This window comes from Hipposideros armiger, unplaced genomic scaffold, assembly GCF_001890085.2.
Source record: "Hipposideros armiger isolate ML-2016 unplaced genomic scaffold, ASM189008v1 scaffold_119, whole genome shotgun sequence".
In the NCBI taxonomy this organism is placed as follows: domain Eukaryota; kingdom Metazoa; phylum Chordata; class Mammalia; order Chiroptera; family Hipposideridae; genus Hipposideros; species Hipposideros armiger.
In genome coordinates, this window is record NW_017731469.1 from 704,646 (window position 1) to 731,635 (window position 26,990).

The following is a 26,990-nucleotide window of genomic DNA, read 5'->3' on the forward strand; positions in this document are numbered from 1 at the left end:
CAAAGATATTGTCTCCCTATAGCATATAAAAATAGGAAGCAAGAGTATATAAACTTAAAGCTATGCTTAGTAATAAATGTTTAAGTATTCTTTTTTACTTAAAAGTTATATTAGTATCAGTGATTACTAATTTAATATCAATCCAACATTTTAAATTAACTAAATGTCTTGGAAATCATCTTAAATCTAACATACTACGAAACAGTTACTGCTGAAATAAAAAATTTATCAGCAATGATTTAATTTTAGTTGAATGCAATGTACATTTTTCATAATCTTAAATGTTATACATGAGTAATATATACCATCATTTAATCAGCAAATCTGTATAAATTTATGAAAAACAGACCCAAGTAAAATAAAATGTATGTTTATTTTATACTTTACACAAATAAATCACCAAAAAAGATACATCTTTCTTTTTGTTTTAATTTTTATTTTATTTTATTTTATTTTATTGGGGAATTGAGGGAGGGGAACAAACAAGTTGCTTTCCTTTTCTTCTTCAGTCTAGTGGTGGAGGACATTGCTTCACTGGCCCATGTTGGTATTATCATTGTGCTCTTCCCGGGTGAAGCAGTCGGTCGCGGGCCACTGGACGGCCATGGCAACTCATGGCAGCTCATGCCAGCTGCCGGCCGCTCACGGTAGCTTATGGCAGCCCACTGCAGCCCCGCTGCAGCCTACGCCATCACCGGCGACTCACAGCATCCCAGCTCCAGGTTGAGCTGTTGTTCACCATCTTAGCTGTAGAGGGCGCAGTGTCACTCTCTCTCATGTGGGATCTGAACCGGGGCCCTGCTGCTCAGAGCTGGCGTCCCAAGCCAACTCCTAACCAACGCGCCACTCGGCCAGCCCACATCTTTCTTTTAAACCAAAATTATTAAGATAATCTCATGTGCCAAAGATTTACCTTAACTTTGGATTCTTAAAATGTTTCTGATTTAGAATTTGTTTGCAAGAATACCTTTAGTTTGAAGTTAAGTTTCCTTTTTGTGGGAATTTTAAGAATATTTGTATATAAGTGCTTATTGATGTCTGTAAATCACGTAGAACAGAACTCCTTTAATGTAGGGAGACTTTATATAATTTATGAATACCCTCCAGAGATAGGAATGTAAGGTGAAGGCCTTCTCAATTATTGACAAATAGACACAGACATACAGAGATTTTATAGGTTCAGATCTGCAACTTCAACTACATGTCAAGAGTAAACACAAAACTCACCAGTCCAAATAGCAGAGTGCTGTTCCCCTTCCCAGCAGGCATGAAATAATAATTTGAGCCCAGAATGGACAAATAAAACAACAACAAAACTAGCAGATTAAGTTGTCTATTGTTTCTTACCCAGTCAGAGACTAGGTAATCCATTAATTCATTTAGAGAAATTGCCAGGTGGTAAGGCCATAAAACCACATTCCCAGTCATTGCTGCTACCAAGGGGGAATAACTTGTTGAGCATATACAAAACAGAACCAGAAACAAAACATAAACTCAATAGAAAAGAAAAAAGTGATCCATCAAAGTTCTATTGGCAGTTGGAGTTCAATCTGGGAGCCAAGAAAAGATGAGTTTAAGCAGTCCATGTGTTGCAGGAACACAACTTAACCTGTTTCTGTCAAGTGTATCCTTTGAGCATTTTGGTTGATAATTTTTAAAGCTATAACCATGACTTTCATACAAATATAAAATGAACAAGTGTCATATTTTATTTAACATGAAGATGTTAGAACCAATTCCAGTTTCTGTTTCATTTTGCTTGCTTATTTCTTGTTTTCTATACCCGTTATTTATCAAGTGGTGTCTCTTTTGTGGCTTCCAGTTGTACCTTTATTTCTGTGATGGTTTTATGTTTTCTTTCCATTTGCTTCTTTATCTCTAAAATGGCTCATATTTTATTTCCTTTTGTCTACCAGCTCTTCCCTGAGTTCTTGAATACCTACTTCATGTTCTTATTTTATAGAGATGTTTAGTTAATATTTTAAAATTCATGGTGACATTTTATCTGCTATGGCAACATTTCTCTGGTGAGAATTCTCCACCTACCCTTCTTTCTTCTTGTTCCTCTCATCTCATTTTCATGTAGTATCTTATATTGCGCTGTTTTTTGAAAACTTATCTTTTCAAAGTTTTATTTTGTTGTGGTAAGAACAATTAACATGAAAGCTACCCTCTTAACAGTCTTAAGTGTACACTATAGTATTGTTTACTGTAAGTACAGTGTTGGAAAGCAGATCTCTTAGAATTTATTCATCTTGTTTAACTGTAACTTTATGCCCACTGATTAGCAACTCTCCATTTCCCCTACCCCCAGCTCTTGGCAACCATCATTCCATTCTTTGATTCTATGAATGTGATAGATCAAATTTTAGATTCCTCATATAAGTGGAATCATACAGTATTTGGCTTTTTGTGACTGTCTTATTTCACTTAGCATAATGTCATCAAAGTCCATCCATGTTGTCACATTTTACAGAATTTTTCTTTAGTTTTCAAAGCTGAGTAGTATTCTATTATATATCTAGACTACATTTTCTTTATCCATTCATCCCTCAGTGAACACTTAAGTTGTTTTCCTGTCTCAGCTATTATGAACATAGGAGTGCTGATATATCTTTGAGATCCTGGTTTCAGTTCTTTTGGATAAAAACCAGAAGTGAGGGCCGGCCGAGTGGCGCGATGGTTAAGAACTCGCTTGGGATGCCAGAGGGTCCCGGTTCGGATCCCACATATGAGGGCCAGTGACACTGCCCTCCACAGCTAAGACGCTGAACAACAGCTCAACCTAGAGCTGAGCTGCCGTGAGTCGCCGGCGACAGCGTAGGCTGCAGCCCCTGTGGCAGTGGGTTGCCATGGGCTACCATGTGTAGCCAGCAGACAGCGTGAGCGGCCAGCAGCCGCAGTGAGCGGCCGTCCAGAAGCCGGCGACTGATCTGCCTCGCCAGAGAAGAGTGCAATGATGGTGCCAACTTGGGCCAGTGAAGCAACATCCTCCACAACTAGATTGAAGAACAAAACGACAGCAACTTGTCTGTTCCCCTTCCCCCAATTCCCCAGCACTGTTCCCATCCCCCCAATTCCCCAATTAAAAAAAAAAAACCAGAAGTGAGATGGCTGGGTCATAAGGTAGTTCTATTTTTAATTTTTTGGAGGAACCTCCATACTGTTTTCCATAGTGGCTGCACCAGTTTGCAGTCCCACCAGTAGTGTATGTGGGTTCCCCTTTCTCCACACCCTTGCCAGCACTTGTTGTTTCATATATATATAAAAAATAGTCATCCTGATAGGTGTGAGATGATATCTTACCGTGGTTTTGATTTGCATTTCCCTGATGATTAATCATGTTAAGCACCTTTTCATACACCTTTTAGCCATTTGTATGTCTCCTGTGGAGAAATGTCTATTTAAGTCTTTAGCTAATTTTTAAATTGGGTTATTAGTTTTTTCACTACTGTGTTGTGATAACTTATCTTTAATTGTGGTACTTTTTCCTTAGACCAACTATTTGCAGGAGATTCATGTGGAGAGGAGGCATGGGCCATGATTAACTTCAGGTTAACAGAATTGTATACAGTACTTATGATCTAGGGTTGCTGTGTATGTGATTTCTTATAATCTCTACATTTTCCCAACCAGTGGGTATAGGTACCTTTAGGGCTTCTCATAACACAAAGGTTCTTTCTTTTCCACTGCTTCATGGACCAGCTAGCTGCTCATTCTTCAGCCCTTTCTCCTCTGCTTCTCAAAACCAAACCAAATCCAGACAAGTTCCTTCCAATGGCCTATAAACTCTGTTCATGTTGATAAAGGATTTGCACCTTGGAATGTGCTCCTTACTTGGAGCATTGTGCTTTTGGTGACCTTTTCTTATTCCATTTTTATTTTGAAAACATATGTGTATGTATATGTGTATGTGTATACACTAGACTGTAAGCTCCATGAGGACAGAGGCTATGTCCGCTTTTGCTTACGTGTATATACCCAATACCTAGCATGTCCATATATATACATTTACACACACATATGAATGCCCGTACCATATGTAAAGTCTTGGAAGGATACACACCAAACTTAACATTTGCTACCTCTTAGAACAAGAATTTGTGAGCTTGGGAGACTTGTACTTTTTATTTTACTTTTCTATTGTTTGAATTTTTCAATGAACGTGAAGTACTTTAATAATTAAAATAAAAATACATTTAAAAAAATGAATCAGACTTGTTAAAGGTTTATATTTCTTAAGCTTCGACATTTCTAATAAAATAATGCCTTAAATTATAAGCCTATCATGTGAGTAATATAAATAAATCATTAAGCTACCAACTGTAAATAGACAAATTAAAGGAAAGTGCAAAGCTGGTGAATCATAAGCTCCTAGGGAAAAATTGGAAAATGCCAACCTTTTAGAAATCAATTCCAAATCAAAGTTAATTAAGAGCTATATGAACAGTGACTGAAATCTTACTGCTATGGAAATTGGCTTTTACAAAAGAATTAATCCTGATATGCCGTTATGTTAGTGACCTAAGGAAAACAGCTTACCACATCCATTCTACAAAGCCCTTATTAAATTCTTAGGGGCTACTAGGTATTGTGGAAACATAAGGAAATGTGCTACTGTCTCTGTCCTTAAGATATTTACAGTGGAGCAAGGAAGTCAGAAGCATAACGTATTACATGAATGCAAAGCAAAACGAAATAACTTCACTGATAGAAAAATAGAGTATGTGGACCACTGAGGAAGAAATGATCCATTCTAAAAGGTAGTATTTGAAATTACTCTTGCAGAATGAATAGGGAAAGCCAGGAATATGAGAACACTATTAGTTTTGGAATTATTTGTTATTCAAGTGTTATCCGTGGGAGGTGAGGCTGTAAGTAGAGTGATTTGTGGTGTGCTGCTTTCCAACAATACATCAGGCCAGCGCTGTCACTGTAGTGCAGTCTGCCTCATCTCTCACCTAGACCACTGTACTAGCTTCCCTTTACCCTCTCTGCTTTCTCTTTTGCCTCCCCTATAAATGCAATAGCCACACAGCAGCAAAAATATTATAAGTCAGGTCATGTCAATCCTCTTGTACTTTTCATTTACGTGGACTTAAAATGAAATCTAAAGTCCTTACCATGATTGACAAGGCCCCAGGTTACCTGGCCTTTGGTTACCTCTTTGACCTAATCGCCCATCACTCTGCCTCTCAGCTCACTGTACTCTAGCTCTACTATAGCTCAACAATACCTAGTACACTCCTGCCTCTGAGCCTTTGTATTTGCCATTCCTTTTGCCTAGAACATTCTTCTCCTGGATATTCTTATGGCTTGCACCTCTACATCCTCTGCTCAAATGTCACTCTACTCAGAGAGGTCTTATCTAAGCACACCCTTTCTGAAATAGCAACTCATATCGCTGTCTGCCATCATAATCTGTATGTTTCTTTACAACACACATCACCCCTTGTTCCTAGGAGTCATGCTCTGTACATACAGAGTCATCAAATGTTAAAGCTGGGAGTAGTCTTAGCGATTAGATTTCTTTAAGCTATTTATTTTGTAACATAGTAAATTTTTTATCTCAAAAACATGAAGATGGAAAAAAGCCTTTGGTTGTTTTTATAAGTCATTGCAAGGAAGAATTTCACTTAGCTCCAGTGCTATAATTTTGACATTGCTCTAAAGTGTTCACCAAGTGTCTTTGTCGCAAGTCTTAGTGATTATGGCAAACGGGGCAAACGTAAGTGCTTTAGAACAAAACCCCACATGGGTCCTCTACCAGCAGAAAATCAATTTAGCTGGCAAGGCAAAACATTGTCTACATTTTTATTACATATTACATATTTATATATTGTGGTCTCCGCAGCTCAGAAACGGGAGGGTCATTCTAATTTATCCAGATGCAGTTGATAAAAGCTACCATTTGTCAAGGCTCATGTTGGAATTAGAAACCATTTTTACCCGTTCAATTGTAAACACCAAAACTATAATTAAATGCCTATTCCTTCAGCAGGCAGTTTTTACTTGGCCTCTCCATTGGCTTAATAGCTGCGAACCAGTCATGAGTTGCTTTTGGCCCAGATATTAGTTCTCAATGGATAAGAAATTCTCAGAGATGATAGTTGTTTTTGGTTTTTTTTTAAAGATTTTTATTGGGAAATTGGGTGAGGGGAACAGACAAGTTGCTGTCCTTTTGCTCTTCAGTCTAGCTGTGGAGGATGTCGCTTCACCGGCCCATGTTGGTATTATCATTGTGCTCTTCCCGGATGAGGCAGATCACTCGCCGGCCACTGGACGGCCTCTCATGGTGGCTCTTGGCAGCTCACGGCAGCTTCATGGGCTGCTGGCCACTCACGCTGGCTGCCAGCCGCTCACAGTAGCTTACGGTAGCCCACTGCAGCAGGGGCTGCAGCCTGTGCCGTCGCCGGCGACTCACGGCAGCCCAGCTCCAGGTCGAGCTGTTGTTCACCATCTTAGCTGTAGAGGGCGCAGCGTCACTGGTCCATGTGGGAGCCAAACTGACGGTCCTTCTGCTCAGAGCTCACACTCTCAAGCCAACTCTTAATCAATGAGTAACTCAACCGGCCCGCAAGATGATAGTTTTGAGATTAGCCAAGGAAAAAGGCAATTGGAGCTGATCCTCAGGCACACTAAACAAAATGACAAAACTTGAGTAGATTTTCTAGTGTACATTTTGGACCGGGACTTAGGCCACAGAAATAGGAGAACGTGATTTAGGATGTTTTTTCCCAAAGGAAATTAAACAATTATCTAAAGATATCCATGTATCTCTGATAGAAATTGCTCCTAAAAATCTTCACTTTGGGCAGCACTCCATTCTAGTTATGCCTCGTAGGCAATATAAGGTGACCCTATAGTACAAAGCGAAGTGCAATGGCGGTGAGAATGGACTTCGATTCCAGGTCTAGAGTCACTGAAGCAATTGAGTAAGAGTCATAGGTTCAGGAGGCAGGTTCATTGTGGTCCCCAAGTTCATTTATGGTGATACATACTATTCCTTCTCCCACTTACCTGACCAAGTGTCATTCAAGTCTTCCTGATGGTAACATATTTGCTTTTGTACATTGTGGCTTTCTTTTATAAAAGTACAGATATGAATCTGGAAGTTTTTCTGTACAATTATCTTAGCACAATGACTCCTGATCAGAGTAAGGTGTGTACTCATCTATAAACATTCACTATTGATTTCTAGAAGGTTTCCCAAACTTCAGACTTCACTTCACCCCTAGTTGATACATACATAGACCAATACACCTGTCACCTATAGATTATGCACTCTTTTCAGGTTCACTTGTAACATTTACCAAAATAGATCATATGCTGCGCTAAAAAGCAAGTCTCGACAAATTTCAAAGGATTAAAATCATGTGAAGCATATTCTCTGAACATAGTAGAATTAAAGTAGGAGTCAACAACAGAAAGATGATTAGAAAATCCCCACTGCTGAAAATCTAAAAAACACTTCTAAATAACCCATCGGTCAAAGAAGGAATAAAAATGTAAATTATGGAATATATTAAACTTAACAAAAATGAAAAATATGACATCAAAATTTGTGAGCTACAACTAAAATAAGGGAAAATTTATAGCTTTAAATGCATATATTAGAAAAGCTAAAGAGTTGACTGTCAATTAAGCTTCCAATTCGAATCCAGGGGAAGAACAGCAAATTAAACCAGAGAAAGTAGAAGGAAGAACATACAAAAATATATGAGCAGAAACCAATGAAATGGAACAGACATACAATGGAGAAAATCAACAAAGCTAAAAGGTGATTCTTTGGAAAGATTACTATAATTGCTAAAGGCCAAGTGAGCTGGGTCAAGAAAGAACACAAAGTACTACTATTCAAAAGCAGACGTCACTACAAACCTTTCAGACATTAAGATGACAACATAAGGACATTATGAATAACATTATGCCAATAAATTTGACTATGTTGACAAAATAGACAAATTCTTTATAAAGTACACCTATGAAAGTTGGCCCATAGAGAGTCTGAATAGTCCTATTTAGACTATTTTAATAGTTCTATACCTGTTGAAGAAATTTAATTTGGAATAAGTCCCCAGAAAGAAAATTGGCTTCACTGGTATAATTTTTTCCAAATATAAAGGAAGAAATAATAGCAATCCTGTAAAAGTATTTTTTATAGAAAATAGAAAAAGTGGTAGCATTGATTTTATGAGGACAGCATGACTGATGCCAAAACCTGACAAGGACATTTTAGGAAAAGAAAAATACAGGTCAGTATCTTAAATGACAGATGAAAAAGCTTAAACAAAAGTTTAGGAAATTGCATCCAGCAATATATAAAAAGATAATACATCATAACCAAGTAGGGTTTATCACAGGAATTCAACATGAAAATACACAACACACACACACACACACACAATGGTTTTCTGTATCTGTTTGATTTTAAAGTTTTAAAATAAATGAATTTAGTATAGTTGATGGACACTAGGGTTGTTTCAAATCTTTAGTTCTTATGAATAGAGCTGTCTTGAACATCCTGGAACATATTATGGTAAACCGATACACTCATTTCACCTAAGTATATATCTAGGAGTGGCATTGCTGGGTCATTGCTCAGATAGAAGCATGTTTGGATGGATTAAATACATTTTGGTATATTCAAACAATGGAATACTACAAAGCAATAAAAGGAGTGTACTTCTGACACATACAAAAATATAGGTGAATATCAGACATCATGAACAAAGGAAGTCAGGCACAGAGGAATGTTACAGTGTATAAATTCATTTTTAAAAACAGCTTTATTGAGATATAATTCACATGCTGTACAGTTCACACATTAAAGTGTACAATTCAGTGGATTTTAGTATATTCACAGGTGTGTGTAACCACTATCAACAGTAAATTTTAGTGCCGGCCGAATGGCGCGTTGGTTAGGAGTTGGCTTGGGATGCCAGCTCTAGGCAGCAGGGCCCCGGTTCGGATCCCACATGTGGGCCGGTGACGCTGTGCCCTCTGCAGCTAAGATGGGGAACAACAGCTCAACCTGGAGCTGGGCTGCGTGGGTCGCTGGCGACGGCGTAGGCTGCAGTGGACCTGGCCAGCAGCTGGCTTGCACTTTTGTGAGCTGCCGTCCAGTGGCCGGTGAGTGACTGCCTCACCCTGGAAGAGCGCAATGATAGCACCAACATGGGCCAGTGGAGTGACGTCCTCCACAACTAGACTGAAGAACAAAAATGACAGCAACTTGTCTGTTCCCCTTCCCCGATTCCCCAGCACTGTCCCCCTCTCCTAGTTCCCCAATAAAATATTTTTAAAAATGCAAAAAAAACCAGTAAATTTTAGAACATTTTGTCATGGCAAAAAGAAACCCCTGCACCCTTGATCTGTCACATCCTTTATCTTCCCCATTTCCCCCAGGAACCCAAAGCAACCACTAATCTGCTTTGTATCTCTGTAGATTTGCATATTTTGGATATTTCATATAAATGGAATTATATAATATGTGGACTTTTGTGACTGGCTTTTTTCACTTAACATAATGTTGTAAAGGTTCATACATGTTGTGGCATGTATCAGTACTTCCTTTTTATGGTCAAATAATATTTCATTGTATGGATAGACTACATTTTATTTATTCATCAGTTGATAAACATAAGTTGTTTCCATCTTTTGACTTATGAATAATGCTGATGTAACGTTTATACACAAGTGTTTTTTGTTTTTTTGTTTGTTTGTTTTTTAGCTGAGCCATTCTGTCACCCGTTGGCAGCTCAGCGGTAGCTCAGCTCGGGCGGGGAATCATACCAGTGACCCTGTTGCTCAGATCTCGCACTCTTCAGCCAGCTCTTAACTAACTGAGGCACTCGGCCGGCCCTATACACAAGTTTTTGTGGGGTCATATGTTTTCATTTCTCTTGGGAATATACTTAGGTCATATGGTAACTCTGTGTTTAACCATTTGTGTTTAATCATTTGAGTAACTGCCAGACTGTTTTCCAAAGTGTCTGCACAATTTTATATTGTCAGCAGTGGTATGAGGCTTTTGATTTCTCCACCTCCGTGCCAATACTTGTATTATCTGATATTTTTATTCTCTAGCCATCCTTGTGAGTGTATAGTGATACCTCATTGTGATTTTGCTTCCCTGATGACCGATTTTCTTGACAACTAATGGTGTTGAGCATTTTTTCATAGGCTTATTAGCCATTTGTATATCTTCTTTGGAGAAATGTCTGTTCAGACACTTTGCCCAATTTTTAGCTGGGTTATTTGTCATTTTATTATTAAGTCATAAGAGTTCTTTATATATTCTAGATACAGGTTTCTGATCAGATATATAACTTGGAAATATTTTTTCCCATTCTCTTGGTTATCTTTTCCCTTTTTTTTTCTTTAATTTTTATTGGATAACAGTGTGTTTTCTCCAGGACCCATCAGCTCCAAGTCAAGTCCTTGCCCTTCAATCTAGTTGTGGAGGGTGCAGCTCACTGGCCCATGTGGGAATCGAACCAGCAACTTCGTTGTTCAGAGCATGCGCTCTAACCAACTGAGCCAACCAGCCGCCCTCTTTTCCCTTTCTTGATAGTGCCCTTTGAAGCACAATTTTTTTAAACTTTAGTGAAGTAACATTTTATCTATTTTTCTCTTGTTGCTCATGCTTTTGGTGTCATATCTAAGAATCAACTGCCAAATCTAAAGTCATGAGTATTTACTCCTGTGTTTTCTTCTAAAGAGTTTTATAGTGTTTGCTCTTACATTTAGGTCTTTGATCCATTTTGAGTTAATTTTTGTATGTGGTGTGAGATAAGAGTCCAACTTCACTCCTTTCCATGTGGTTATCCAGTTGTCCCAGAACCATTTTTTTAATAATTAAAGAAAAAACACACATTATTCTTTCCCCATTGGATGGTCTTTACCTCTTTGTGGAAAATTAGCTGACCATAGACACATGATTTTATTTCTGGATTGTCAATTCTATCCCATTGATCAGTATGTCTGTCCTTATACCAATACCACACTGTCTTGATTACTATAGCTTTGTAGTACAAAGCTTTGAAACCATGAAGTGCAAATTCTCCAAATTTGTTCTTCCTTTTCAAGATTGTTTTGGTTATTCTGGGCCCCTTAAATTTCCATGAGAATTTTAGGATCACTCTTTCAGTTTCTGAAAAAATACAAAAGCCAGCTGGAATTCCGAGAGGAATTGTGTTGTATCTGTAGATTATTTGGGGGAATATTGCCATTTTAGCAATGTTAAGTGTTCTAATCCATAAATATGGAGTATTTTTTCACTTATTTACATCTTTTAAAATTTCTTTCAATGCACAAGTCTTGTACTTGTTTAATTTATTCCTAAGTATTTTATTCGTTTTGATGCTATTGAAAATGGGATTGTTTTCTTAATCTTATTTTTCAGTTTGTTCATTATTATTGTATAGAAATAGAATTGATTTTTGTATACTGATCTTGTTAAACTTGTCTATTATTTCTAATGGTGTTTTACTGGACTCCCTAGAGATATATTTAAAAGATCACATTGTGTATGAATAGAGATGGTTTCACTACTTCTCTTCCAGTCTTGATGTATTTTGTTTCTTTTTCTTGCCTAATTTCTTTAGCTAAAACTTCTAGAACAGTTTCAAATAGCAGTGGTGAAAGTGGGCATCCTTGTCTTGTTCGTGATCTTAAAAGGAAAGAATCCAGTATTTCACCATTAAATATGTTGTTAGCTGTGGGGTTTTCATAGATGCCCCTTATCAGGTTGAGGAAGTTCCCTTCTATTGCAAGTTTGTTCATTGTTTTTATCATGGAAAGATGTTGGATTTTGTCAAATGCTTTTCTGACCCTATTGAGATTGTCATGTAATTTGTTTCTTATTTTATTTATGTGGTGTATTACATTAATTGGTTTTCACTTGTTAAAGCGAAGCAGGTAAAATGAGGTATGTCTGTGGAGTGAAAAAGAACAAACAAAACTATCTCTATTTACATGCAGATGACATGATCATCTGTATAGGAAATCCCAAAGAATCTACAAAAAGTTACTGGAACTACTAAACAACTTTAGCAAGTTATAGGATACAAGGTCAATATTCAGAAGTTGATTATATATGTACTAGCAATGAAGTTCACTGACAGGCAATAACAATCAATAGTGATAAAAGTCAAAATAGCTGTTAAGTCTGCTAAGGTGGTACTGACTGGAAAGGAACACAGTGTTGGAAGTGTTCTATATCATGATTGGGGCAGTAGTTACATGGATTTAAACATATCTAAAAATTCATCAAGCTGTTTAAGACAAATTCACCTCATTCAGTTTACTGCACGTATGCTATACCTCAACACTTCTTTAAAAGTTCAGTCTAACAGGGTGAATGGAAACCATCTCACATGGTATGGTATATGTCACCTGATACAAGATTCTTCCCATGGTGATACCCAAGAAATATAGTTGACTTATGATATGAAACAATTTGAAAACTCCCTTTTGCTTACAATAAAACCACAATTAGTTTGCACAACACTGCATCTTCTGGTTACCTAAGTCATCAAAGCCAGGCAGGTAAACATTGGACTTGAAATAGACAGCAGCAGGCTTTTCCCAGGCACTTTTGGAACCCATGGCAATAATTTTAGGAAATGTAGGCAATGCTAGTGATTACAATACAGGGTGCTGAAAGCATTGGTGAGTTTCTAGATTTAAAAATGTAAAAAATGTATCTACAGAAGCTGAGATAACCTCCAAATTGTAAGTCAAATTAATTTTCCTCAACAGGAAAATCTCCCCAGAAGAGCGATTCGAATAGGAGAGAGTAATGAAATGTAATCACAGATAATGTTGCATTTTTGCCTCTTTGTTAGGAAACTTCTCGAATGATCCATGTGAGACATTGCTTCTGCTGTATGAGTTTGAAATTAAAGCCAAACAGAATGATCCATTACTGGACAACTTCCTGGAACCAGTGTGGGAACAGCCTGACATAGAAAGTAAAACACTGGAAACAATTGCATGTAAGAGCTATATTTATGTTTTTGGAAGGCTAGAACCAATTTAAATTGTACTACCTTTTAATTCCTTTTCTCTGTTCTCCTCTCTTGCCTCCAGGTGGGAGAAAACATTTACTCATCGCACTTGGTTTTTGTTCTCTAATGGCATTCTTGAACTATCAGTTTTGTATTACAATCATTTGTGCATTTATCTTTTTTTATATAAGATTATAAGCTCTTTGGGGTCATGAACCGTAATCACTTCTGTTTGTTGTACTTATAAACCCTGACGAAGTGCATTGCTTCTAACAGGCAATAACAATCAGTAGTGATAAATTTTTACTCTATGGGTGCAATCGAATTATACAGAGGGTGCCAAAAAAGTATACACATTTTAAGAAAGGAAAACTGTATTAAGATTGTAATACTCAATATATGCCAATAACAAGAGATGAATACAAGTCCCGTTTGACTTCTGCAATGACAAGAGGTGCTCAGAGTGGTTCCCATCAGCATCCAGACACTTCTGATGACGGCAAACTACTGCTTGAGCAACGTGGACCAAAGCGTCCACTCGTATACATTTTTTTGGCATCCCTGTATCACTACACAGTAGGGGGAGCTCCAACTTAGTTTTGCTCAGCTGCTGGAAATGATGATGGACCACTTCAGTAATCAAAGGTGATGCAATCATAGCAATTTATTAAAGTGTACAGAGAAATATTGGGAATATTTTTTAAAACAATTGCCACCCTCTAATTTCTGCTTGGACTGCAAGTGATATTTGGGGCCCAGAGCCTGTATGGGGACATCGAGGACGTCCTGCCTGAAGTGGCCTAACTCTCTTCTCTTTTTATCTGCCCCCCTCCTCAGAAGCCTGAGTGTGGTTAATAAAGGTCTCAGGTAGCCCCAAGGGCACAGGAGTCCCCTGTGCCTTTCTTTGTCTCACCAAGGCAGAATTCCTAAACACATGATGGACATGTGATGGTGACCACTGCTCCTCATATGAAGGAGTTCCTATGCTAGAGGCCGGGGAAATGCATCTGGAAGTGTTAGGCTTTGTTATCTTGGATGCTCACTCTCATGTCAAGTGTTTCCTGTTTTTAGCATCAGACAAAAACAGTATATTGTCATAGAAATCTAGTTTTGATTGCTGCCCTTTTACTGACCTGCTTTCTGTTTCCTTCTTAGTATGCCCCTCCTGGACTCTGGTTCGTAAGATTATCGCTTCTCCTGTATGACTGTACACAGGGTCACAGAGACAGATATGATGACCTGGTGATCCTACTGCCTAGAAAGTAGAAGCCACCACGGATTCATTGTTTTTTAAAATTCTTTTTGTGTGTTTGTTTTTGTTTATCTATTTCAGGCCATTTTTCTTAGAGAGAAAGCAAGTTATAGCCTGGGATAAAAACTGTGATGCATGAGATTATGATGTTCACAACCTTTTTTCTTCCTTTCCTATAGCATTAGCAATGGAATTGCCTGCGTACTATCCTTACATCGCTCTAAAGGCCTTGAAAAGGGCGTTATTGCTCCACAAAATGAGAAACTCAACTGATGTTTTCCAATACAGGTTAGTAATTCTGTATCCAGGCTTTTTGATAGCCAAAAGAGCTATAGTCGGTGCCTCACACGGCGTTGGTCATACTCAACTCACTCAACTTAAAAGGTGATCGAGGCACTCTTGTAACTCCTGGACTGGATAGTCTTTCGGAACAGCTCCATATTATATATTGTGTAATTGGTCTATAATATGTATTATAGACCAACAATTAATTAGCTATATCAAGGAGTCTGGTTTTCCCAAAGGAGAAAAAGTTGTTTCTTTGTGTGAATCTATGTATACACTAAAATTACTACATACCTTTTTTCTTCATTTCATTACTAAATATGCCAAATGTACAGAAAAGTACAGAGATTAATAGAAAAACAACAAACTGCCCACCACCCAAATTGAGCAGATGTTGACATTTTGCTGTTTTGCTTCAGATTTTATTTCTAAGCACCTTTCTGTAAAGGCCGACAAGTGCTGTACATAATATAAAATACTATTTATTTGCGATTTTATGTTTTCTATCCCTAGACATGGGGAAAAAATAGATGTGTGATTTTTCTCTGGAAAACTACATTGCAATCTCCCTTTTCTGAGATTTGAGAGGCAGTTCTCCTGGAGTTATTTCCAACTTAAGTCCCAGATCCCTTGCCCATTTAAGGATGTAAAAAGATGCTTTACAGTGCCTGCCGATTGAACCAGCTTATAGAATGTAGTGAACACCTGCAACTCCTTAGTGTAGGAAATGGAAAACACCACTGAAAGACAACCATAGGCATAATAAAAGGAAGGATTGGTCAGCCCCATTTCTGGCCTCAAAACTCAGTTTTCTGAGGTTGGAGGGAAGAACAGACACGTTTTGAGGTTCTTGGTCTGAAATGAGATCTGGACTTCACTTATCTTAACCGTGAAAACAATGGTTTCTTTCCTTGTAGGATAAGTTTTCTCTTTTTTATTTCAGCACATGCGTGCACAACTTGATTTGCCTCGTAGTGCCAGATCGGGTGCCAAATACAGAACTCTGTCCCCTCGAAGAACTTTGGGGCTATTTTGAAGATGCTCTGAGCTTTCTTAACCACAATGTAAGTCAAACTTTCAGCTAATTTTAAAGATTTGAGCTGTTTTGTGTCTTAGACATTACATAGAGTATTGCTTTCTGATATGAGTTTTAGGGTAAATAAATTCCTATTACAGTGTATCAACACACTACAAAATTTCACTGGTTTATGAAATGTAAATAGTTAAAAGTAGAACATTTTTAATACAAGCATACTGTGGATTAGGTCAAAATAGCAGTACCACCTGGCTTTTTAAAATATTTTGTATTTTTAAAACCTGATAGAATTATTACTTCCACTGTGATGATACTAACCCTTTGAAAAAGCTCATGGATATTTCCACCATTTCTCAGAGGCGGTAATAGAGTAGAAGAAACACTGAAGACCTGTATTTTAGTCTCCTTGATTTTTTGTTTTTTCTTTTCAGTGCAGGTTTATTCAGGGATTTTTTTTAATTTTTAATTTTTTATTGTTAGTTTCAGGTGTACATATTCAGGGATTTTAAAAATCAGCATTATTAGGGTGTAATTCACATACCATGAAATTTACCCATGGTATGTGTACAATTCAGTGATTTGCAGTAAATTGATAGAGTTATGCAGTTGTCACCACAATCCAGTTTTAGAATATTTCCATTATTCAAAAAAGTTTCCTCTTGCCATTTGCAGTCAGTCCCACCTTCAGGGCCAGGTCACCACTCATCTGCTTTCTGTCTCTGTTGATTATCTCTTTCTGGACACTTCATATGAATGCAGTCATACAATGTGTGACCTCTTATGTCTGACTTCTTTCAATTTAGTGTGTTTTGAGGCTCAACCATGTATTAGCACGTGTCAGTATTTTTTTAATCAAAATTTATTGGGGTGACAATGATGTGTCAGTATTTTAATCCTTCCTATTGCTGAATAAATCAAATAGTATTATCTTCTGTTGAATGGCTATCCCACATTTTGTTTATCAACTCGCTAGTTGGTGGACATTTGAGTTGTGTCCACTTTTTGCTGTTATTAATAATTCTGCTGTGAACATTTGTGTATGTAAGTCTTTGTGCGTGGGCACATGTTTTTAGTTCTCTTGAGTAAATGAATTTCTGGGTCGTATGGTAACTCTGTGTAACTTTTTGAGAGGTGCAGTCTGTTTTCCAAAGCAGCTGCACCATTTTCCAGTCCCGTCAGCAGTGGATGACTGTTGCACTTTCTCCATGTCTTCATCAACACTTGTTACTGTCTGTCTTTTTTTAATGTTGTCTCCTAGTGGATGTGCAGTGGTAGCTCATTGTGGTTTTGATTTGCATTTTCTTTTCTTTTTTGGGGGGGAATTGGGGGGATGGGAACAGCGCTGGGGAATTGGGGGAAGGGGAACAGACAAGTTGCTGTCCTTTTGTCCTTCAGTCTAGTTGTGGAGGACGTTGCTTCACTGGCCCAAGTTGGCACCATCATTGTGCTCTTCCCAGGTGCAGCGGATCAGTCGCTGGCTTCTGGACGGCTGCTCACTGTGGCTGTTGGCCACTCACGCTGGCTACTGGCTACTGGCTACATACGGTAGCCCATGGCAACCCACTGCAGCAGGGACTACAGCCTATGCCGTTACTGGCGACTCACAGCAGCCCAGCTCCAAGTTGAGCTGTTGTTCAGCATCTTAGCTGCAGGGGGCAGTGTCACTGGCCCTCATATGTGGGATCTGAACCGCGGCCCTCTGGCATCCCAAGCCAGCTCTTAAGCATGGTGCCACTCGGCAGGCCCTGATTTGCATTTTCTTGATGGTCACAGTACTATTGATCATTTTTTTTTCATGTGCTTATTGGCCATTTCTATATCTCTTTTAGAAATTGTATATTCAATGGTTTTTACATTTTAAAAATTGGTTTCTCATTCAGTTATAAGAGTTCTTTATATATTCCGGATACAAATCCTTTATCAAATACACAATTTGTAAGTATTTCCTCCAAGTCTTTGGCTTGCCTTTTCATTTGCTTAATGGCATCATTTAAACAGCAAAAGTTCTGAAATTTTATGAAGTCAGATTTATCAATTTTTTCTTTTATGGGTCAGGTTTTTGGTCATGATTAGAAAACTTTGCCTACCCAAACCTACAAAGATTGTCTCCTGTGTTTTCTTGTAGAAGTTTTTATACTTTTATCTCTTACAAACAGGTCTATGATCTATTTTGAGTTCATTTTTGTTTGTGGTGTGAGGTAAGGGTCTAAATGGCTTCTTGTTTGTTTGTTTTGGCATATGGATATCCCTCTTTTGCTGTTTGAGTACAGTTTTTTCATTTGAGGTTTTAAGATCACTTAAAATAATATTGTGTGTTGTACCGCGTCCTGAGCCTGAGGCTTGCCCTCTCACTTTCCTCCTGGAACAACCTGAGCTTCAGCACCTGCTCCAGCTTCTCCACAAACTACCAGAACCTGGGCTCTGTGTAGTCGCCCAGCCACCGGGTTCTCCCAGCCAGAGTTTATGCAGACACAGGGGGCTCAGCCTTCTGGATTTCTGTGTCCCACTCCACCAGTGTCTGGGGTGGCTTGGAGTCTGGGGGTCTGGCAGGCCTAGGGGGCATCCAGACCAAGAAGGAGACTATGATGCAATGCCTGAATGATCACCTGGCCTTCTACCTGGGGAGGGTGAGAAGCCTAGAGGCTGATAATTGGAGACTGGAGAGCTAAATCCGGGAACACGTGGAGAAGAAGGAACCCCTTCCCGTCAGAGAATGGGGGCATTACTTGAAGACCATCGAGGACCCAAGGGCTCAGATCTTTGCAAGTTCTGTGGACAATGCCCACATCATTCTGTAAATTGACAATGCTCTTCTTGCTGCTGATGACTTCAGAGTCAAGTATGAGACAGACCTGGCCATGCGTCAGTCTGTGGAGAATGACATCAATGGGCTCCGAAAAGTCATTGATGACACCAATATCATTCGGCTGCCGTGGGAGATGGAGAGCGAGGCTGTCATGGAGGAGCTGCTCTTCATGAAGAAGATCCATGAGAAGGAAGTAAATGGTCTACAAAACCATATTGCCAACTCTGGGTTGACCAAGGAGCTGGATGCTCCCAAATCTCAGGACCTCAGCAAGATCATGGCCGGCATCCACGCCCTGTATGAAGAGCTGGCTTGGAAGAACCGAGAGGAGCTAGACAAGTACTGGTCCCAGTGGACTGAGGAGAGCACCACAGTGGTCACCTCACAGACTGCTGAGGTAGAAGCTGCTGAGATGACACTCATAGAGCTGAGACGTACATACCAGTTCTTGGAGATCAACCTGGACTCGATGAGAAATCTGAATGCCAGCTTGGAGAACAGCCTAAGGTAGGTAGAGACACGCTATGCCTTGCAGATGGAACATCTCAACAGGATCCTGCTACACCTGGAGTCAGAGTTGGCCCAGACTTGAAAAGAGGGGCAGTGCCACACTCAGGATTGTGAGGCTCTGCTGAACATCAAGGTCAAGCTACAGGCTGACATCACCACCTACTGCCTCCTGCTGGGAGAAAGGGAAGGCTTTGATCTTGGTGACACCCTGGACAGCAGCTCCATGCAATCTGTCCAAAAGACCACCACCCGCAGGATTATGGATGACAAAGTGGTGTCTGAGGTCAATGGCACCAAAGTAGTGAGGCGTTAAGGCAGCAGAAGCAGGGCATCTCTTGGGAGGCAGTAGGTCAATAAAATGTTCAGAGGTCATTGAATATCAAAAAAATAATAATGTGCGTTATAAATTTTAATAGCTTGTCTACCTGTAAGGTGGTATTGTCATTATAAGGGAGCTGTAAAATATTAAGATTAAATGGCTTGCTTAAAGTCACACAGAAAGTCATAACTTGAGTTAGTGTTAGTATCTAAGGTTGCTGATTCTGTTCTGGGCTCAACTGCTTCTTCACACATAAGTGTCTGCAATCCCTGATAGATAGATGGTAGGACAGTATATCAGGGTGACAACCTGGTGCAAAGTAGCATGGACATGCACAAACCTAGAAGTCTCCCGGAGCTATGTGGTTATGGCCTGTGTGACTTGAAGTTTAAAAAAAAAAGCTTGGACCGGCTGAGTGGCGTGTTGGTTAAGAGCTGGCTTGGGACGCCAGAGGGCCCCGGTTCGGATCCCACATNACAGCTAAGATGCTGAACAACAGCTCAACCTGGAGCTGGGCTGCCGGGAGTCACCTGCGATGGCGTAGGCTGCAGCCCCTGTGGCAGTGGGTTGCCATAGGCTACCGTATGGAGCCAGCAGCCAGCGTGAGCAGCTGTCCAGAAGCCCGCGACTGATCTGCCTCGCCTGGGAGGAGTGCAATGATGGTGCCAACTTGGGCCAGTGAAGCAACATCCTCCACGATAGACAGAAGAACAAAAGGGCAGCAACTTGTCTGTTCCCGTTCCCCCAATTCCCCAATAAAAACCTTTAAAAAAAAAGCTTTTAAAAATGAACATTTTGGATATACATTTTTCTACTTTCTTTTGGGAAGAGGAGAAAATTCATTTTCCAAACCCTGAGCCTCATCTGGACCTTCAGATGTGTTCGCCATAGTAACTTATGCAAACTAAAATTAAAGTGTACTATAAATCTAAATGAATCGATTTCCATAGTTTCTATATAAGGCCAGAACTACTCCGAGCGTTTTGGTTTTGCAACTTTTATTCTGTCTAATATATTACTGTTCCATCTCTCTGGCTCTTAAATTGTCTCCTAGAGAGCTTAATATTTTTCTGCTTTTTTGAAAAGTCTCCCATCCATTATTGCTCATTGCCTAAAACCTGATGGGATAGTTAGCTTTTTTATGCAGAGGTTAATTTAATAACCCTCTTGACTCTTTATATAGTGTATGCTGCTTTTCCCTGTTTGATTGAATGTGCTATGCATCGCCCTTGTTTTAAATGCTTGTGAGAAAATTCTGCCCTTGTTTGACTTTTCTAATGGCCAGACACTCCTTATTTATTGAGCAGATAAACTTTAGAAGTAGCATTGTTCTCTCCACAGTCTGTGAGTCTCATTCCTGAGAACTTGCTCAAGCCAGATACCCATGATGCCTGCAAGCTGCTATTACCAAAAGTCCGCCTGCAGCAATAAGACAGATGCTCTGCCTTCACACACCCTATATGCAAACGACCCCAGGAAGATAAGATTGTTGTGCTGAGGACAGATACTATCACACCATCAGGTCACCTCCCAAGCAGGCTGAGTGAAGGAATGTAGCTACAGAGGTAGAAAACCTCCAGTGTTTTTTTTTTGGGGGGGGGCGAGTGAGGGCTCATGCCCTCCTCTGTGAGCCCCGAGATTTCTCCTAATGGCCTCCACCCAACCGTGCCTGTCTTAGGTTGTTCCTCCCACGAGGAATCTTACCCGTTATTGACTAACCGGCCATCCTTTGGAGCCAAACAGAGACGCTAGGTGTATGAGCAGTGTCCTCAAAAGGGTCAGTTTAGGGTTAAGTGCACGGGGACAGACGGCCGCACAGCTGCGTGGCAACACCTTCACACAGTGGCAAAATGGCTATCACACAAATATAAAACCTCGTGCCTCACAGTATCAAGCATTACATTTCACAAAGTATCCTTACATCCATTATTTCATATGAACACACACACACAGCATTTCTACAGAGTAGAGAATGCTGGTATCATTATCCGATTCAAAAAAGTCAAGTTACCAATTTGCCTGAGTTCACATGGCTAATGAATGAGAAGCACGACTAGAACCCAGGTCTTCTGACCTCAATTCTAGGACGCTCTCAACCAGAGCACACGTCTTTGTCTGTGCTTGCTAGGAAATTTTAGTTGAAAGGAGAGGCTCCATTTGGTATTCAGAATCCACTGCCGATGGAAAAGCAGAATGGATTACTTGCATGCTTGAGCAGACAAGCCTACATAGTCTATAGTATGTACATATTCTCGATTAGTTAAGAGAAAGTAGATTGCTCTGGTTTTTCTTAATTTTATTTTGAAATACGTGTATACGCGCATGCGGTTGTAAGCAACAACGCGAGGGATCCTGGGTACCCTTTACCCGGTCTCCCCCAGTGACATCATCTTACAAAACTCCAGTACAATAGCACGGCCAGCATGTTGACACTATACAGTCAACACACAGAACTTTTCTGTCACCACGAGGAGTCCTCATGTTGCCCATTTATAGCTCCTACCCACTTTTCTCCCACCCGCCCCCAATCCCTCCTTAAACCCTGGTGACCACTAATTATCAACTTCTATCATTTTGTCATTTCAAGAATGTTATATAAATTGAATAATACAGTATATAACTTTTGAGATTTAGAATTGTACAGTATATAACCTTTCAAGATGGTTTTTTATTAAATTTATTGGGGTGACATTGATTAATAAAATGATATAGGATTCAAGTATGCAATTCTATAATACATCATCTATATGTTGCATTGTGCGCTCACCACCCAGTCGATTTTCCTTCCACCACCATATATTTGACCCCTTTTACCCTCTTCTCCCCTCCCCCCTCCTCCCCTCTAGTAACCACTAAACTGTTGTCTATCTACAAGTTTTTTGTTTTTGTTTTTGTGATTTATATTTTTATTAGTTTTAGCTGTGCAAAACAACATAGTGATTACACATTTATACACTTAACAAATAACCCCAATAAGTCTCTTACCCATCTGACACTATACATAGTTATTAGAATATTATTGACTGTATTCCTTATGCTGTATTATATATTCCCGGGAGTATTTATTTTAATTACATTTGACATTCAGTATTATTTTATATTAGTTTCCAGTGTACAGCACAATGGTTAGACATCTATGTAATTTATGAAGTCATCTTCCCGATTAGTCTAGTACCCATCTGCCACTATACATAGTTATTAGCATGTTATTGATTATATTCCCCATACTGCACTTTACATCCCTGGGACTATTTTATAACTACCAATTTGTACTTTCTAATCCTCTCCCCTTACTCATGCAGTCCCCAACCCCCTCTCATCTAGTAACCATCAGTTTGTTCTTTGTAGCTATAGGTCTGTTTCTGTTTTGTTTATTTGTTTATTTTGTTCTTTATTTTTTTATTAAAGTTTATTGGGGTGACAATGGTTAGTAAAGTTACATAGGCTTCAACTGCACAATTCTGTAACACATCATCTATAGATCACATTGTGTGTTCACCACCCAGAGTCAGTTCTCCTTCCATCACCATATATTTGACCCGGTTTACCCTCATCTACCATCCTCTCCCCCCTTACCCTCTGGTAACTGCTCAACTATTGTCTGTGTCTATGAGTTTTTGTTTCTTTGTATGTCTTGTTCCTTTGCTGCTTTCAGTTTTATACCCCACATGTGAGTGACATCACATGGTTCTTGACTTTTTCTGTATGATGTACTTCACTTAGCATAATAATCTCACAGTCCATCCATGTTGTCACAAATGGCAGTATTTCATCTTTTCTTATGGCCAAGTAGTATTCCATTGTGTATATATACCACATCTTTTTTATCCAACTATCTATCGAAGGACACTTTGATTGTTTCCATGTCTTGGCCACTGTTGAATAGTACTGCAATGAACATAAGGGTGCATATATCTTTACAGATAAATGTCTTTAAATTTTTTGGGTAGATACCCAAAAGAAGGGTTGCTGGGTCGTGTTTCTACTTTTAATTTTTTGAGGAACCTCCATACTGTTTTCCAGAGCTGCTGTGCCAATTTACATTCCCACCAGCAGTGAATGAGGGTTCCTTTTTCCCTGTGTCCTCTCCAACACTTGTTATTACTTGTCTTGTTGATGATGGCCATTCTAACAGGTGTGAGGTGGTATCTCATTGTGGGTTTGATTTGCGTTTCCCTATTAGATACTGAAGTTGAGCATCATTTCATATATCTGTTGGTCATTTGTATGTCTTGTTGGGAGAAGTGTCTGTTCAGGTCCTCTGTGCATTTTTTAATTGGGATTGTTTATTTGTTTTTGTTGTTAAGTTGTATGAGTTCTTTATATTTTTTGGATATTCACCCCTTATCAGAGATGTTGTTTGTAAATATTCTCTCCCACTTGGTTGGTTGCCTTTTAGTTTGGTTGATGCTTTATTTTGCCGTGCAGGAGCTTTTTAGTTTGCCATATAGTGTACCATAAGAACATGTTTGTTCAGTCATTTGTTCGTTCGTTATGTTAAAATCACAACACTGTCAGACACTGTGCCAGGCTGTGAACACACAAAGGTAGATGACAGTCTGCATTGAAGGAGTGAACGCCCAGCCTAATGGAGGAGACAGCCAGCACAGTGTTATAGTGCTGTGAATAATGTGGTAGGGATCATCAGTTGTGGAGAATCAGGGAAAGCCTCACTGAGGAATTGCATTTGACTAGGTATTTATTCATTTGTTCATTTATTCATTGATTCATTCATTCAGCAAACGTTTGTTGTACTCTTGTTGTGTGCCAGGCACAGTTTTGGACTCTGAGGATCCAAAGATGATGAAGAGAAGTTCCTTGGGGCTCAAGGAGCTCAGGAGCCTGCAGGAGGAGATAAATACATAAATAGTTTCAAAACAACCTGCTAAGTTGTATTAGAGGAATGTTACACTTGCTCTGGAAACAGAGAGAAAAGGGCAACTCACTCTGCTTGTGAATTTGAAGAAAAAATAGAAGTCTGCCAAGTGAACAAGGATGGGGTGGCATTTCAAGCAAAGAGACTGGCTAGGCCCCCTCTCACTGTGTCACCCCATGATTGTCTCTCTTACTGAACTAGGACACCTACTGCGCGTGTTGCTCTGACTAGCCCCTAATCATGCACCATGTGGAGCCCTCTTTACACGTGGATGCCTGATCTCCCCAAAGGCGCTGTGTGTCCTTTAGGGTCAGAGCTTTATCTTGTCGCTTCTAATGCCCTCATTCTCATAGTGTTTTATGCATAGTGATTTTTGATAGATCCAAATGCGTGAAAGAAATACAGCTGAGACAATGTCATTAACACTCTGCCATTGCTGCCCAAGCAAGTCTCTTAAAGCATTTCCGCTTCCAAGGACTTTAAGGTGGGGTGAGCACAAAAATGCTCCCTTTGCCATTCAGCACCAGTCCAAGAACTGAGGAAGTTGTTCCCTACCCCAATCCTTCTAACTACTGCAAAATCTTGTGATCAGCCATGTTAAAGACCACCCATAAGGTGCAGGGACCGTCTTAGAAGTGTGCCCTTTTTTCATAGCTAGGTAAATATTGTCAACACTAAAGGTTAACATTTCTTAAGAATGACAATCAGTTGAGGTTAAAGTAAAACAGATTACCCTCCACAATGAGTTTTTGCTTTTAAGGCAAAAACTGAGATTTCCTGGAGAAGGAATTCTGCCTCAAGACTGTAACATAGAAATCCTGCCCCTTTCCAGCCTGCTGGCCTGCCTTACAGATTTCAGACTCAAGATCAAAACGTCAACTTCTACCTGAATTTCCTGCCTTCTGGTCTACCCCACAGATTTCAAACTTGCTAGCTACCACAATTGTGTGAGCCAGTTCCTTAAGATAAATATCTATCTATCTCTATATATATACATACATGCAAAAAATAAAGATTAATATAATTTCTATTCCAAACACAGACTGCTTCTGGTCAAGGAAATTAAGAGATTCAATAAACCTGCTTCTTGACAACAGGATACAGGAAGACCAGGACTTAGACCAAGGGGCCACATTGCTTTTTCTGTGTATGTCATTTCACGAGGTCTTGCTCTGGAGCATTCTACAGCTGACAGACCTTCAGGGTGCTCTCCTCCTGCTCGTGGAGGCTGTGACTCCCATTGTTTGTTGAATAATAATGGGATGCAGCACGGGTATAGTCAGTGGTACAATGATTGTGACAATGATAACTGTAAACCCACTGTTCTTGGATTTCAGGAAGGCTACCCAGAAATGGAGATTCTCATACTGATGATCAAGTCCTGGAATACTGGAATATTTATGTATGGCAGCGGCATGTTTGTATCCGCTGAAAAATGGTGTGGCATGGGGTTGCGTTTCCTTTGCCACCTTGGCCCCATCAGGAGAATCTATGAAACTCAGGTGAGAAGGGAGAGGGCTAGCAGTGGCGGGCGGGATGAGTTGGGGCAGAGAGGCCCATGTAGGCTCTCAGTAAGGACTCAAGCCTACCCTCCTTGGCTGGGAAAGGATCTGGGTGGCTGTTCCTCTCGGTGGTTCCAGAGATCTGCATGAGCTAGGGGACTGTAAACAGTCATTCCGTAGATCGAAAACCAGGAAGCATGGTGAACGGGGCAGACCTAGGGAGAGTAGATGGAAGCTAATTAAAAGGAGTGCCAGGAATGAGCTTTGGAAAGGTGCAGCACTGTCCATGCCAGTGCATGTAGGGAAGTACTGGCCCCTGTGCAAACAGTGACTGTTGAGAAAGCTATTTTCTCCAGGAGCTGTTCTGAGTGGCAGACCTCTGAGCACTTCGCTAACCAGGAGAGGCTTGGTGGAGAGAAAGTCTTGTTACTAAATAGAGCGAAGGATTGTTAATGGTTTGCATGTCTGCCTGTCCCTAGTAAATGGACTGTGGGATCCCTCTTCCCTAGCATGGCTTGGAGGAGGGTTGAATCTTGTGCCATTGCCATGAGTCGGGGAAACTTTCCCACATTTCCTCTCCTCTCAAGAAATCTCTTTGCCACTCTCTTCCCCAGATGACCATTCTGTATGCTGGCCTTGTGAGAGCATTAGTTTTCAGCAACGACCCAAGATTTTGTGAAGAGTGAAACGCATGCGAGCAGGCAAGCCAGTAGCAACTGCAAGATGGTTCATGGTCCAGAGAGGCTGAATATTTAAATTCTTGTCAAACTTTCTGTTCAGTTTTGTTTTCTGTTTTCTCAGGCCCTAGTTTCATGTTGTGAAATGGCATTTCTAAAATTAATGCATTTTGACTTTTAGTGCTGTGACCAGCTTTTTTCTGGGGGACAAGTGAATTTTCCAAAATGTTAATAATTTTATGTTGAAAGAGCCCATGTGAGAGCAAGATGATTCATGCCCCATTTGAACAAAAAAGGATGGCCATCCTTGTCCAACACAGGTGCATTTTCTTCCAGAAATGCTCAAATCCCAATACCTGAAGATAAGAGGGAACCACAGGCTCCTCATCAGAAGGACCTTAGTGGCCTTTGGGCTCAGCAATGATTGGGTTCAGGAAATCTTTCTGTGACATCCTTGAGAATGGGTTGTCTAGTCTCTCTCAGAACAAATCCCATGACGGTACTCCCGAAATTACTGTCCAATTGGCAAAAAGCTCTTCCTCACACTGAACAGGCACTTGTCTCCCTATAGCAAGTCAGCTTTCTCTGTCCCAGATGCCCTTTGGGACACAGTACAACCATCAAAATTGGGAAATAAACAATGATGCAATGCTACCATCTAATCTACTGGCCTCACTCAAGTTTCACTCGTTGTCCTAATAAAGCCCTTTGTAA

At 39.9% G+C, this 26,990-nt stretch overlaps 1 protein-coding gene and 1 pseudogene across 2 annotated transcripts in view; both read left to right on the forward strand.

Moving 5' to 3' along the window:
* TEX11 (testis expressed 11) overlaps positions 1-26,990 on the forward strand; it is a 132,394-nt gene extending 105,404 nt beyond the window's left edge. Inside the window, exons 24-28 of the mRNA XM_019647972.1 lie at positions 12,852-13,001; positions 14,445-14,553; positions 15,494-15,614; positions 25,435-25,599; positions 26,214-26,990. Coding sequence (XP_019503517.1) covers positions 12,852-13,001; positions 14,445-14,553; positions 15,494-15,614; positions 25,435-25,599; positions 26,214-26,285 — 617 coding nt within the window. The 3' untranslated portion in view covers positions 26,286-26,990. The remainder of the gene's footprint in view (positions 1-12,851; positions 13,002-14,444; positions 14,554-15,493; positions 15,615-25,434; positions 25,600-26,213) is intronic.
* Positions 15,920-19,215, forward strand: LOC109385569 (keratin, type I cytoskeletal 18 pseudogene; annotated as a pseudogene). Its single transcript, XR_002124651.1, has 2 exons — positions 15,920-15,948; positions 17,919-19,215. The product of XR_002124651.1 is annotated as a keratin, type I cytoskeletal 18 pseudogene (transcript).